Genomic DNA, 13,782 nt, shown 5'->3' on the forward strand with positions numbered 1-13,782 from the left:
TCTTCTACGCTGTACGGTGTCAAACAACTCTGTGCCAGTACCGTCGCCCAAATCTCCTACAAGCCCATGTCCTTTCAACCCCACCTCTTCTATCTGTCCTTCTCTTCAGCATCCCTCCACTTGACCTTTCTGCTGCCTCCTCACCTTGACCCTCCCATGTTCCCCCTCTCTCCACCCTCTCAAAGCTTCCCCCATCACCCCAACACCTCAAAGCTTCCCCTCACCCCAACATCTCAAAGCTTCCCCCTCACCCCAACACCTCAAAGCTTCCTCCTCACCCCACACCTCAAAGCTTCCCTCATCCCACCCTCTCAGATCTTCCATTCCCACCTCTCAGCTTCCCCCATTTCACCACCTCTCATCTTCCACCCCACCATCCCAAACCCTCCCAGCTCACTTCTCATCCTGCATCCTCCAATCTCCCTACTATCCCAAACCTTCCCAGCGTCCAACCACCCACCCCATCCAGCACTTTCCACTGTCCCTCACTATGTGGATCCCCAAGGCCTCCGCTCCAATTTGACAGATCTCTCAATTCCGGCTGCTGCTAATAAACGAGACATAATCTGTTCAACAGAATCCTTCCTCCCATGAGACGTCCCCGACTCCTTAATATCTCTCGGCAGCTATTGTCTCCTCCTATTTGATAGGCCTGAACCCCGCCCTGGCGTTGGAGTTACATTTTACATCAAGAACTCAATTTCTCACTGACGGTGCACTGACCTTCCACATCGCAACCCCCAGGAGTACCTTTGACTGCAACTTCCCTTCCTTTCCCACAGATTGTTCTCTGTGTCTTCTACCCTCCTCCAAACACATCATCCCTCTCTCAGACAACATGGACAAACTTTAATCACTCATCCCAAGTCTCTTCCTCATATATGGCAATTTCAATTATGAACATGTAAATTGGCTGGGTGTTGATACCTCTCTCACTAACCATGGTACTTCAGCAATGGGCTTCTGTGACTCCACGGGACTGACTCAATCTGTGAACTTTCCCACCGATATTTCTCCCAATAGCAGATCCTCCCTTCTGGACTTGGTGATGACAAACTTCACTGCAATTGCCTCATGCTCATCCTCTGCTCCAATTGGTGAATCTGATCATATGCTTGTGAGAGTCAACATCTCCCTGGCTACTCTGAGACTTGTCTCAGCACCCGCAAGTCTGGCAGTTCACTCAGGTAGCTTGGCGGGGAGTGCAAGCAGCCATCTCATCTCAGTTCCGGACTGGTCTCCTATACCTACGGATTGTGCTATTAACTCAGCCTTGGAATTCTTCGACAGAAACCTGCTCTTTCTTATGCGCAGATTCATCCCATCTTGTGGAAATCTTCTCTTCCTGGAAAGCAAACCCAACTGAAGGCAATCCCGGATCATTCCACAAAACCCACAAGTGTGTGTCCACTCTCAGGAGAAGGAAGAAACAATATCTGTCCAATCTCAAGATTGAACTTTCAAACTTGTCTCCCTCCTCTAAAACCTGGGGGGCACCTTGTCGAGTCGCTGGAGTATTCCTCCTACCATCCCTACCCTAACTTAAAATGGCACCACAGCCGACTCGGCTCCAGGGAAGGCCAAATACCTCAATTCTGTTTGTTTCTGTTCTGTTTGCTGTTTGCAAGATGGCTTTATACAAATTTTGTGTCCTCCCTGTACCAACCATACCCAGTAGGTCACAACTGCTCCTGGACTCTGTGTTCTTTGCACCTGAGAAGGTGGAGAAGTTTTAGGCCACCCTGACTCTAATTCTGCAATCGGACCGAACGGCATAAGCTCACGCATCCGAAAAACCTGCCCAGCTGCTCTTGCACATCCTTTCTCTACACTTTTCACCCTATCATTTGTCCTCGTTCATCTTCCATCCACTTGAAAATCAGCTAACGTCACTGCATTACACAAAAAGGTTCAAAAACCGATCCCCGTAACTACTGATCTATCAGCTTACTTACAATCATCAGCATGGTCATGAAATCAATCATCACAGTTGATATGAAATCCTTCCTTTTCTCCAACGGCCTCATCTCAGATCACCAATTCGGATTCAGACTCGGTCACTCTACCTTGGACATTTTGCTTCTACTTCCCCAACAATGGATGGAGGCCCTCAATGCCAGACATGAGTTCAGAGCCGCGTCTATAGACATGCCTAGAGCTTTTGATACAGAATGGCACCCTGCCTTGCTCTCCGAACTCTCTGCCTGTGGCATCCAAGCACACTCCACACATGGCTTACTGACTTCCTCTACTCCTGCAGCCAACTTGTGGCTCTCAATGGAATCCTTTCATCTCCTCTCCCTGTTAAGGATGGAGTGCCCCAAGGGAGTCTTCTGGGCCCAGTCATTTTCCTAATCTTCATCAACAATCTCTCTTACTGTCTGTAGAGTCCAATTTATCCATTTGCTGAGGACTCGACACTCTGCTGTGACATCCCTCATCCTTCAGGTCGGCAGCTCGCAGCAGCCTCGACCCTCTCTTCAGACCTTGACAAAATCACAAGCTGGTCAGACTGTTGGAATACGTCTTTCAATCCTGAAAAATCTCACACTCTCACTTCCTCTCTCTCCGAAAGGAGCGTCTGGCAACTCTCCCTCTCCGCATCTACTTTAACAATGCTCTTGAGGAAGCTCTGTTTCTCAAACTCCTGGGTCTCACTAACAGCCATGATATTTCTTGGCCAAACCACATTTTAAAGTTGGCCTCCAAAACCAGGATGCTCGGAATCCTCCATTGTATAAACCACCTGAACTCCAATCCACCTACAAGGCCTTCATCAGCAGCTTGCTGGAGTACTGTTCTCCCCACTAGGCTGGTAGCCCCTGTTTCACACCTTGCTCAGCTTGATGCTCAAGCGAGTTCATCACTAATCTACTTTCCCTATTTTTTTGAAGGCCCTGATATGGAAATGCCAGTAATTGCGACATCAGGTCGTTATCTTCACATGCTGCAGATGTACCTATGGAACATGATGAGAAATAATGAAAACCTGTGGTTAGCTTGAAAACAAGGTGGAGCCACATCCCACACCTCTAATTCATTCCTCGCTTGGCTGAGGAAAAAAAAACCAAATCACCTAATCAGTAACAGAATTGTATTCTCTTGGTTCTCCAGATCCTCTGACTTGTCACTGCTGGATTTTTTGGGGGGATTAGTCAAAGGGAGTGTTTCAGTTGAAACCGTCCACGATTGCTGATTTGAAAGATGCAGTAATTCAGATTATGTCGGGATTTACACAAGACAAGCTTCAGAAAGTATTGCTTTTTTTATGGCCGGCCCTTTATAATTGTCCCTCATCCACCACTTTTTCGTGTATGTGTGAGCCAGGGAGAAGCTGGATGGCCAGGAAAACCAGGATTGCAGGGCCCAAAGGGAAATACTGGAAGCCACGGGTTGGATGGTATGGCAGGAGGTGTTGGTAAAAAAGGAGAGGCGGGGCTGCCTGGTTTCCCAGGTATGATCGATAACCTCCTTTCCTCTTCTACCTGTCCTTTATACATGTTATTGCAAACATTGCGAGAAATGCTAATGGAAGGTAACAAATCGGTTGCTGAAACACAACACAATTGTGTTTGAGCAACCGATATAAGTTGGAATTTTTCAAATGGGATTGAGCCCATTATTTTCGTACCAAATTGCAGTGAGTTGGGATCCAACTGGGGTTTTTAGGGTCTATTTTCCTGGCATTATGACACTTCAAAGAAGGAACATTGAGTGGGGTAGGAAGGAGGTGGGGGAGGTGTATGGGAAGATGTCGGACCCAGTGGCAGAAATGTTCACCAAAATTGCCGAGGAACCTTTGGACTCTCTTAAAGCTTGGAATTTGTACCACAGATGTATCAATGTTGTACACAGCATTTCTAACAATGTATGTGTAGGCACTCTTGGACGAAGGGGAGAAAAAGGCAGCCCAGGATTATCAGGACGTTCAGGAGTTGTGGGAAGTGCTGGTCCCAAAGGTAAGAACATGTGCTCTTATGGTTCATTAATTGTGCGCTTGGTGAAGGCCAGGCCATTGTTTGTCGGTGCACAGACACCATTATTAGCCCCCGTTGGACTTAATCCGAAACAGGGGCTTATGGATTGGGTTTTGGCCGTCCGTCCGCAACCATATCTCGGAGATGTATGGACCGATTTTGTTCATACGTCGCATAAAGACAATACATGATGATATACATATGTACGTCATGTTGTTTCGCGATGCGATCAAAGATGGCCGACTGGCGGCCATTTTAGTTGTAAAAAAACCCCAAAGTTGAACACGTCCTCGATCATTTCTCGGACACGCATTTACCGATGTTGTTCACACTTGGCACACAAATAACGAATGATGGCTTACATATGTTCGTCATTTTTCTATGAGGTCAGATTCAAGATGGCCGATTGGTGGCCATTTTGTTACTTAAATGTGTCCATGTAGCGGCTACCGCTGGGTTTACACAATCGCCTTGCACCTACCAAGGACGCGGAGCAATCACCATGCCGGGCTCGTCCAGGACGCCCGGGCAGGCCCGCTCTCAACTTGCCAGGCCTCGTCCGGGACGCCCGGGCATTCCCGGCCATGCCCGCTCTCGACTTGCCAGGCCGCGTCCGGGACGCCCGGGCATGCCCGGGCATGCCCGCCCTCGACTTGCCAGGCCGCGTCCAGGACGCCCGGTCACGCCCCCTCTCGCCTTTCCCGGGCAAACGCTCCGGGATAATGTGTATATATATTGCTGCCCGATAAACGGGGTTTTCAGAGTACCCGAGTTGTTTTGTGACAATAAAGAAACTCGGACGAATTCCAGCTTTTTGTCGCGTCCATTCTTCCGATTACGTGGGAGCACAGCTCCTACATCCACAACTATTTATCGACATGCATGGACAGATTTTGTCCAAACTCAGCACAAAGACAATACAAGAGTGTATACATATGCAGATTTTGTTTTGTAATCTGACCAAAAATGGCCGACTGATGGCATTTAACTCCATACAGCAAAATTACTAAAACCATGGGGGCTATGACATTATATATCTTTTTCTTCTCGTCCTCTTCTTGTATTACCAGAAAAGGTTCTTCTCACGTCATTCAAAACTTCATCTTCACTATTTAAATGTTGATTGTGTTTTTTCCAACAACTTCCACCTTTTTTATATTCAAGTTAGTTTGCAAATCATTTTTAAAAGGAGAAATTGCACAGGAAAACAAGTGGAAGCAGGAGCTTAACGACTACTTTCTGCGACATGTGCTTTAAGATTAAGATTTCACGTTGTGTTTGTTAATTACGACTTAACCCTGTCGATGTCCTATATTTATTATATTGACCATAAGTCAATAACATCATTGCAGCTGTCAGCTGGCTGGTGTAACTAAGTGAAGGCTATGGGAAATAGCGAAACAACGCTACAAGGACTCGCTTCTTAATAATTGACCCATTGGGACCAAAGTTGATGGAAGTCAAAGACTCCATCTGAAAGGGACCACGTGGGTACATGATGGAGGAGCAAGATTATTGTAAAGTTGTTTCAAGTAACAAAGCCAGAAGCTTTAAGCGAAGCTTGCATTTACCCTTATATTATGGTTTATCATCTTCGGCATAGCAAAATATCTCTAATTCTCAGTTCTGCAGAGGAAAAGACATTTCATTTTTTTCCCTCTTTTTCTCATTCTGATATCCCAATTAAGTAGGTGCAAGTGTGCTGTGATGAGAGCATCAGCGAAAAGTTCAGATACAAATACAAGAACATGTCTTTAAATCTTTCCGTTTCATAGGCCACCGAGGGGAACCGGGCAAGGCAGGACCTCTTGGTATACCTGGCGTACGTGGCCGTGATGGCTTTCCAGGGCCAGTTGGGCCTCCAGGAGAATCAGGTATGTTGATTGCATCAGAGGCATTATCTGTTTGTTCATTGTGGTTGGCTCATGTCACAAATGATTCGTTTTTGAAACTTGGCTCGACACAAACTCCGTAAGCAACACTTTAAAAATGAAAACAATGGATATGTCTTGAAATATGATGTAGTTAGTGTGTTTTGAAAATGAGAATATCATCACAAAATAAATTCAGCCTTCTGGGTTATCTTCCTTTTTTATACAGCAAACATACGTGTACTATGAGTCGCATATGAATATTGTAATCTCGAGAAGCTTGGTGTTGGCTTAATGGTTAAAGCGGCTGGATCAAGATCTTAGGGTCTTGAGTTCTAGACCTTGTCATGCCGTTAAATAACACCAGGTGGGTTGGTCAAATTGGATGGTCAAATAAAAGGTCAAATTGGATGGTTTGACCAGTTTGAAGCTATTTATTTCATCTCCATGTAGCTAATACAAATCTAATCATCAATGGGTGCTCCTGATTATAGAATATCCCAAATGGAAGGTTTTGTGAGTATTGTGTCCTCTGAAGTCTTTTTGTTCATGTGTGTTTTTAATACATGACAGAAGCTTAAAAAAAAAATTCAGACATACACTACAATAATGATAGCAGTTTGGAAACGTCAGAAGCCCAACATGAAATAAAAAATATACCATTTCAAAATTATATAAATTAAGGCCAGTGACATAAAAATATTTGACATAAGCCAAAAAATATTCTTAATTAGTGCAGCATCACAGTGTTTAATGCAGATATATACGCTATCTTGCAGAAAACGGTCAAATTTTGGAACACAAGCAAACATCAAAAATAAATTACTGAAATTAGATTGCTTGAAAATCGATCAATGCTTTGTAATTAAGACAGAAATAAAATCAAAATCGAATTTGTTAATCGAAAATATAGAATGAAAAATAAAAGTATAAAATTGATCATTCACCAAAAATATGTCACAAAGAGACCTGTCCCATTGCATCAAAGAAGTAGCCATTGGATTCGAGTGTGACGTTAATTGTTTGATTTTGAAGTTTAAAATAAACGAAAAGAACATTATTAACATTAACAAGGTAAGTTTTTTAAATTTCCATTGCATTATTTGTATCCTTTGTAAATTTAAAGATGTCTGTATTGTGAATTATGCGGCTCACATATTCTGTTAAATAATGATGATGTATTATCTTCTATATATACAGTCAAGTGAAAAAGTAAGTACACCCCATGTAAAGTTTTGACTTTTTCAACATATTTCAACATACAGCTATTTGATCTTCATTTCAACAATATTGAAAGATAAAGGTGATATAATATAACAAATATCATGAAACATTTACATTTTGTAGTCCATTGTATAATTTAAATAAACATAAACGCAAATTTCGCATGTGGAAAAAGTAAGTGCACCACTACATTTATCACTACTTCATATACCTAAAATTAGAATCAGGTGCATCAGCTCAGGTGCAAATGATTAGAACATCGTTAGAGAGGATCTTGAAGGAACCTGTCTTATTTAAACCTCAGTCATTTAGTTTGGTTTGCTCTTTGTTGTTGAAGTGTGTGGCGTCACCATGCCTAGATCAAAACAGCTCCCTGAGGCCTTCAGAAAGAAGGTTATACATGCCTACGAGTCTGGGAAGGGATTCAAAAAGATCTCCAAACAATTTGAAATCAATCATTCGACTGTCCGGAAGATCATCTACAAGTGGAGAAGATTCCAAACAACTGCCAACTTGTTCAGGCCAGGCCGCCCCATCAAGTTCAGCCCAAGAGCAGACCGCTAGATGCTGAAAGAAGTCTCTAAGAACCCCAGAATGTCACCACGGGACCTACAGGTAGCTCTTGCCACTGTTGATGTCAAAGTGCACGAGTCTACCATTAGAAAGAGGCTGCACAAATTTGATCTACATGGGAGGTGTGCCAGGAGGAAACCTTTGCTGTCTAGAAAGAACATCAGGGCAAGACTAAAGTTTGCCAATGAACACCTAAGCAAAGACCAGCACTTCTGAAACAATGTGCTCTGGACAGATGAGTCAAAGGTAGAGCTATTTGGCCACAGTACCAGAAGACATGTTTGGCGAAAACCAAAGACAACATTTGACCACAAGAACCTGATACCAACTGTAAAGCATGGTGGTGGAAATATTATGGTTTGGGGCAGCTTTGCTGTATCAGGGCCTGGGCAGCTCACCATCATACAATCCACGATGAATTCTTCATTGTACCAGAGGGTGCTTGAGGATAATGTGAGGCCATCTGTCCGAAAGTTGTTCATTGTGGTTGGCTCATGTCACAAATGATTCGTTTTTGAAACTTGGCTCTACACAAACTCCGTAAGCAACACTTTGAAAATGAAAACAATGGATATGTCTTGAAATATGATGGACCTTGCAACATGACAATGACCCTAAACATACCAGTAAATCCACCAAGGAATGGCTGAAAAGAAAGAAATGGAGGGTTCTGGAATGGCCAAGTCAAAACCCGGATATAAATCCCATCGAGATGTTCTGGGGGGATTTGAAACGAGCTGTGCATGCAAGAAACCCCTCAAACATCGCACAGCTGAAAGAATTCTGCATGGAGGAGTGGGCAAAAATTTCTCCCAGTCGATGTCAGAGACTGGTAGACAGTTATAAGAAATGCCTCCTTGAGGTTGTTTCTGCCAAAGGGGGCAATACCACCTATTAGAGCCAAGGGTGTACTTACTTTTTCCACATGCGAAATTTGCATTTATGTTTATTTAAATTATACAATGGACTACAAAATGTAAATGTTTCATGATATTTGTTATATTATATCACCTTTATCTCGGAATATTGTTGAAATGAAGATCAAATAGCTGTATGTTGAAATATGCTGAAAAAGTCAAAACTTTACATGGGGTGTACTTACTTTTTCCACATGTGAAATTTGCATTTATGTTTATTTAAATTATACAATGGACTACAAAATGTAAATGTTTCATGATATTTGTTATATTATATCACCTTTATCTCGGAATATTGTTGAAATGAAGATCAAATAGCTGTATGTTGAAATATGCTGAAAAAGTCAAAACTTTACATGGGGTGTACTTACTTTTTCACGTGACTGTATAAAAGAAAGTTTTTGTTTGTTTGTTTGTCTGCGCAAGCTAATCTCCTGAACGGTGAAAGATAGGAGGAAACCTCTAATACAAAAAATGTCGGGACGGGCCCCGGGAAGGTTTTAGGCTTGGTGGCAAGACCGGTCGAGGCCTACCTCGGCTGGGCCGGGCCCATTTCGCAATTAAAAGCTGAGCTGAATTATAGTAGTCAATCGTCTATGGCCGCGAGTAAAAGCTGAATTATGGTAGTAAATTCATTCAAAAAGAACCAAAAATGTCGGGACGGGCCCCGGGAAGGTTATATGCTAGGTGGCGAGACCGGTCGAGGCCGCTTCGGCCGGGCTGGGCCCATTTCGCAATTAAAAGCTGAGCTAAATTATAGTAGTCAATCTTCTACGGCCGCGAGTAAAATCTGAATTATAGTAGTAAATTCATTCAAAAAGAACTAAAAATGTTAAGACGGGCCCCGGGAAGGTTATAGGATGGGTGGCGAGGCTGGTCGAGGCCGCTTCGGCCAAGCTGGGCCCATTTCACAATTAAAAGCTGAGCTGAATTATAGTAGTCAATCTTCTACGGCCGCGAGTAAAAGCTGAATTATAGTAGTAAATTCATTAAAAAAGAACCAAAAATGTCGGGACAGGCCCGGGGAAGATTATAGGCTTGGTGGCGAGGCCAGTCGAGGCCGCATCGGCCGGGCTGGGCCTATTTCGCAATTAAAAGCTGAACTGAATTATAGCAGTCAATCTTCTACGGCCACGAGTAAAAGCTGAATTATAGTAGTAAATTCATTCAAAAAGAACTGGGGCAAAGCCGGGTGCTTTCGGCTAGTTATATATATATATATATATATATATATATATATATATATATATATATATATATATATATGGGAGCATACACTGGATCAGCACGTTGCTGCATCCTTGGACGACTCCTCAGCACCATCCCAACACACAGCGCTGTGTGTGCTACAGAATGAGGTGTTTTTACAGAGGCCAAAGTGCAAATCCTGCCACCAACCTCCTTGAGATAGGACCCAGTACCCTGGTACTCATTTCACCAACCTCAGAAGGATGACAGGCTGAGTCAACATCACCTGGTATTAATTCAACAGCTGAACGGGATTCAAACTCAGGACCTTAAGATCCCAAGCCCGCCACCCTAACCATTAGGACAACACCAGGTATTATTATAAAAATACTGTGTAGTATGTTTTTAAAAAAGTGTTATAATATGGTATTAAAAGGTTTTCTGCAATTTTTGTGCAACATTCCATGATGACTGATAAGTGTATATACAGTGCCCTCTATAAGTATTGGAATGGTGAAGTCAAATTAGTTATTATTGCTATATACTCAAGAAATTTGGATTTGAGATCAAAAGATGAATGAGGCAAGAGTACAGAAGATCAGCTTTTATTTCTTTTTATTTCTATGTATATATGTTTTACTATTGTCGAGCAACAGTAGAATAAACAATAAGCCCCCACCCCACCCCCATTTTAGGTAATTTTCCATTTTACTTTTTTTTTTTTTTTTTCATTTTAGGAAGGAAAGAACCAGAAAGACACGGCTGCTGGGACGATCAAAAAACTGTACAATAAATAAAAATAAATACAAATAGTAAATAAAATAAATAAATAAAAATAAATACAAATAGTAAATAAAATGAATAAATAAAAATAAATACAAATAGTAAATAAAATAAATAAATACAAAAAATTCAAATAGTAAATAAAAAAAATAAATAAAAATAAATACAAATGGTAAATAAAATAAATAAATAAAAATAAATACAAATAGTAAATAAAATAAATAAATAAAAATAAGCCCAGACAGGAGACACCTCTTGAGTTAGCGATGTTACTTGTGCGTGGACGCAGTCAAGGTCCAGTCAAAATGCTCAGTGATCCAGATGCCCAGAGATGTCCCTGTTTCCCCCATAACACTTTTTTTTTAAAGAGTTTATCTCATTGAAAGACTTTTATTTTTGTGGAACGTCAGCCTTAAAGGTTGTAAACACTCGAGGACATTGTGACGTGCCAATGGCCCAAGGAGTTACAAAGTAACCTCACAAAGTTATTTTTTATGAAGAATTGATAAATAAGCACACAGGTGATATATATATTTTTGTCAATCTCTAAGGAGACCTTACTTCCAAGATGTCCTGTGTTGTTATGATGGGCGAATGTTACAAATACTCAGCTAAAATTTCACAAAGGTCAAGCCAGGTTTGAGTTTGTGCCTCTACTCCAAACAGAGGCTGTTTTCCCCAGGTGATGACCTGCCCATGATCATGTCAGGTGTATTAATCTGTCCTTTTGCAAACGTCCAACTGCCTTTCTGATTAATTTGCTGTTGTTAGCTATCTACCATACTGTCTCAGAAGCAATATATCATTGGTGTCTTTTGCGATGAGTAGGCGAGTTATCGCCGGCACCATCGTCCAATTCCGAATTTCCTGCCCTAACCTACTGAGGCACAGTCGTGACCTCAGCCAATTATGTTTTTTTTTTTTTTTTTTAAATTTTGAGCTTAATGGAGGCCTGCTTTGGTGTTAAAGCCTACTTTGTTGGTAACGCAGAAGTTCATTAAGAATTCCAATGTTTTAAAATCATAAATTACTTCTCAGAATTTGTCGAGGACCATTTCTCCCAGAAGGCTGAGAAGTAAGTGTGTAATCCCAAACACGATTCGTGTGTTGACCTTTTGAACAGGATTTTTTGTTTAATGAGCAGTTTCTTTTTAGATTTAATTTACCAGCGTGGTGGGGAAAAACCTCTTGGGGTGTTAAGTCGTTACCACCCTCGGTCTCCCTGTCAAGTTTGGTTGCGATTGGATAAGTATGTCGGTCCAACAGACAGACAGACACCAAAATGCATATTCTAGTATGATTAATTGGACAAGCACGAAGGAGGTTGCTCTTGATGTTGTCTGTCTCTAATCCCACCCTCACCCTCACCACCTCTCCCCTCGATATTTTCCAGGATTAACAGTCTCAGGTCTACCAGGTCTTTCTGGCCCCCCTGGTCCTCAAGGTAAAATATTCATTGCAGACACTTGAAGCATTATACAAATGGTGTTCACGTAAAAAAAAACAAGTTGCATCGACATGAGCTGCAAAAGCTGAGTATTCAGGACGCATGGAGATTGTACGAAGCATGAAGACGGAGAATCCAAGAATCATGCATATACTAAAGAATCATCATTTAGAAAGAACGTTGTATGATTGCAGATTGGTGTTTTCTTCATTCTCAAACCACAAATGCAACATTGTTCAAAAGTGATTTCCCGGTAAGAGGGACTCGCTAACAAAAATGTCTGACACAGGCATGATGGACCAAACGACCTCTTTATGTATCTATTCGTCCTTGTTTTAGTCCACCGTGACGTCATGAATACCTATTTTTAAAGTAAAACATTACGAGTGTCTGTTGGTTGAATATTTGACCTACACAGGACCCAAGGGCCAGTCTGGTGTTCCTGGGTCTCCTGGACCACCTGGCCATTTGGGTGTCAAAGGTGAACCTGGGGGAGCTGGAAGGCACGGGGCCGATGGCCCACCGGGTCGTCCAGGGCTACCGGGCATGGCTTTGCCAGGAGTTAAAGGAGATCCAGGTGTTGTGGGTCAGAGAGGGCTACCAGGTAACTTTGATCTTTTCTAATATTTACTGCCTTTACCCAGAATTACATATTTGTCACCACTTGGTGCGTCATTCATGCAATAAAAATGGATGAGTGGTTTTAATAGTGTTCTGTTTTTCTGGGATAACTTAAGGAAGGATTCTCATAAATCAATGACTGAACGTTCAGTTGTCAATGCACTATTGCTTATTTAAACACAATGGAATTTTTTTGATTTGATCCATTGTTAAGTGTGAAGGTTGATCATGAATACATTTCAAATGTATCGGTTTCTTTTCCTTGTCAAGGCCAATTGGGCCTGATAGGAGAGTCAGGCTTTCCTGGGTTTCCTGGAGCAAAGGGAGACAAAGGACTGCCAGGTGTGTCAGGAATGCCGGGAATCCTTGGAGCAAAAGGAAATATTGGCCTTCCGGGTAGAGGGGTAAGGCCTTAGGTACATATCAGGCTAATTTCCTTGTATATGTGAGTGTTGGGATAAACATCTTTGTTTTATTTATTTCCATCCTGATGGAAAACTTCTGCCATAACTGAGTTAATGATGACCCTAAAAATGGAAGATCAGACCACAGAACAACTTTCTTCTACAATTGAACTTGATGTTGCAGTGGAGATTGTTTTTTAACTTGTATGTTGTGTTGATGTGCTGTACTTTCTGTTTGTGTTGTTGCCTCAAAAGTCTCTGGGGGAAGTGGGATGAGGTCAATGACTAACAGACTCCAGATGAGTATAGGATAGCAAATAATAAAGCAAAAAAAGTGGTGGCAAAGGCAAAGGCACAAGCTTACAGAAGGATGCATGATTATTTGGATCCAGAGGAGGGACAGAAGAACTTCTTTTGAATTGCAGAAGCCAGAGACAGTGCATCCAAAGATACCTCCCAGATAAGATGTAGTGCGGAGATAAAGAAGAGATGGAAAACATACTTTGAGAAACTGCTAAATGAGGAGAACCCAAGAATTCAGAGAGTAGAACCTGCTGCAAACCAAGAGATAACAAGAACCTTCCAGAAGGAGGAGGTAGCGAGAGCATTGGTGAGAATGAAGATGCTTGGCCAGATGGGACATCTGTTGAAGTGTGGAAGGTGTTGGGTGAAGAGGGTGTTGAATTCTTGCTACAGCTGTTCAGGAACATTTATGCAGAAGAAGAAGAAAATCCACATAAGTGGAGAGTAAGTATATTGGTCCCGATTTACAAGCAG

The 13,782-nt window shown here is 42.1% G+C and overlaps 1 protein-coding gene across 1 annotated transcript in view; it reads left to right on the top strand.

Annotated features, from left to right (window-relative positions):
- Positions 1 to 13,782, top strand: part of LOC137435085 (uncharacterized) — a 242,270-nt gene that overhangs the window by 214,709 nt on the left and 13,779 nt on the right. Inside the window, exons 38-43 of the mRNA XM_068128524.2 lie at positions 3,328 to 3,454; positions 3,879 to 3,959; positions 5,753 to 5,851; positions 11,927 to 11,977; positions 12,399 to 12,584; positions 12,872 to 13,005. Of these exons, the coding sequence (XP_067984625.2) occupies positions 3,328 to 3,454; positions 3,879 to 3,959; positions 5,753 to 5,851; positions 11,927 to 11,977; positions 12,399 to 12,584; positions 12,872 to 13,005 (678 nt within the window). The remainder of the gene's footprint in view (positions 1 to 3,327; positions 3,455 to 3,878; positions 3,960 to 5,752; positions 5,852 to 11,926; positions 11,978 to 12,398; positions 12,585 to 12,871; positions 13,006 to 13,782) is intronic.

Source organism: Myxine glutinosa, chromosome 9, assembly GCF_964187855.1.
Source record: "Myxine glutinosa chromosome 9, kmMyxGlut1.1, whole genome shotgun sequence".
Classification (NCBI taxonomy): Eukaryota; Metazoa; Chordata; class Myxini; order Myxiniformes; family Myxinidae; genus Myxine; species Myxine glutinosa.